Source organism: Triticum dicoccoides, chromosome 5B (genome assembly GCF_002162155.2).
Source record: "Triticum dicoccoides isolate Atlit2015 ecotype Zavitan chromosome 5B, WEW_v2.0, whole genome shotgun sequence".
Classification (NCBI taxonomy): Eukaryota; Viridiplantae; Streptophyta; class Magnoliopsida; order Poales; family Poaceae; genus Triticum; species Triticum dicoccoides.
The window spans coordinates 447,794,980-447,796,574 of record NC_041389.1 but is presented as its reverse complement, the minus strand read 5'-3'; the positions used below and the strand labels follow the sequence as shown (position 1 = coordinate 447,796,574).

The 1,595-nt window shown below is 45.3% G+C and overlaps 1 protein-coding gene across 1 annotated transcript; it reads right to left on the bottom strand.

Annotated features, from left to right (window-relative positions):
- Positions 1–486: 486 nt before the first annotated feature.
- LOC119309692 lies at positions 487–1,589 on the bottom strand. The gene is made up of 5 exons (XM_037585646.1): positions 1,521–1,589; positions 1,125–1,437; positions 942–1,040; positions 715–858; positions 487–597 (listed from the first exon to the last, which is right to left on the bottom strand). The coding sequence occupies exons 1-5, from the start codon at positions 1,535–1,537 to the stop codon at positions 487–489; spliced, it is 684 nt and encodes a 227-aa protein (XP_037441543.1). The 5' UTR covers positions 1,538–1,589.
- Positions 1,590–1,595: the final 6 nt, after the last annotated feature.

Sequence of the window (1,595 nt, the reverse complement as noted above, 5' to 3'; positions counted from 1 at the left end):
TGCACCAGGACCAGACGCCAAGGACCCTGGCATCTGGCTCCCCTGCTTTACCCTGTTTCTGGTGTCAGTAGACTGCCAGACGCCAAGGACCCTGGCGTTTGGTCCTCTAACATACATCCAGACGCCAAGGACCCTGACGTCTGGTCCCCTGACATACAGCCAGACGCCAAGGATCCTGGCGTCTGGCTCCCTGTGCATATAAATGACTAAATACAGATTTCATCATTCATGTCAGACATTCATATAAACATTCATTTAAATGACTAAATCACAGGAAACAACAATTACCATAAATCACATCATTCATTCATGTCAAACATTCATAGCAACTTCACGAATCCGGTACAACTTAATTCGAACGGCAACAAGTTCATGAAAAGAAACGACAACAAGTTCATGGAAAGAGACTACACCAGGTTCGTCGAAACAAACTAGAACAAGCTCATTGAAACAAACTACAACAAGCTCACTTCTTCCTTCCTCTCTTCACGATATCTGCAAGTGTATGCTCCTCCTCTTCGCTAGCCTCATGCCCGGTGTCTTAGCTATGGCTTTGCCTTTTCTAGAGCGGGCATTGCCTTGTGTCGGTTGTGTAACCTGTGATGGTTGTGGAGCATCAACATCATACTCATGATCCTCTTGATGTGTTGCATCATACTCATGCTCATCATGATGTGTTGGCTCCTCTTGATGTGCTGGCTCCTCTTCATTGACCTCCTCCTCTATGTCCTCTTCGTTCTGGACATAACGCCATTTATTAGCTCTGGCGGCGCGGCTACCTGGTGCATACACGTCACTGGACTTAGCACCATGGCAAGAAAGCATAGCTGCCATCTTATGGAACCGCTTCTTGAACTTCTGCGACAACACAAAAGATGCTATGATATGAGATCCAAATAACTAATCCGCGAAAAAAACTTTTATAATATATTGCGACTAACCTCCATCGTGCTCCTAAGAGTCCTCTCAGATAATGCACCACCAACTGGATGACTCAGTGCAACATTGGCATCGTTGACGCACAGAAGCAACTCTCTGCCCTGCAATTCATGAACACACCAAACTTATGTATTTGAAAGAAGACAACATGATACAAGTATGTTAGAATAGGTCAAACAGACTACCATTTCGTCATGCATCGGTGCGTAGTCAACATGAGCCCCTCTGGTGTCTCTCACAGCCGTGTTGAAGGTATGATAACCTTCTGCAGTCTCCGGGTCTTCAGACACCAACTCCGACCACTCCTCGTGAGTCCAACCTGGCTTCAGCTTTAACCGGTAACGATCCGCATACCACACTTGATACTTCTGATATGCTGACTGATTGTGAGGTCTATTCTCTGATTGCACTAACGTGTCTCTTTGATTCCAAATTTCTATCCACGCACGGTGTTTGTTTGCCCAATCCGATATATCCTGATTGTTCCTTCGATCGAACCTACAAATGATGCACGGGACAAAGCATTAGCAAACACTGACTTATTCAATGCTCTACTACATACTCAAGGCATGCTTGCTTACCGATGCAGAGATAGCATTTCCTCCTTGCTCTCCTCAATTGGAATACCTTGTCTTTTTCCAAATTGTCTTGCCACA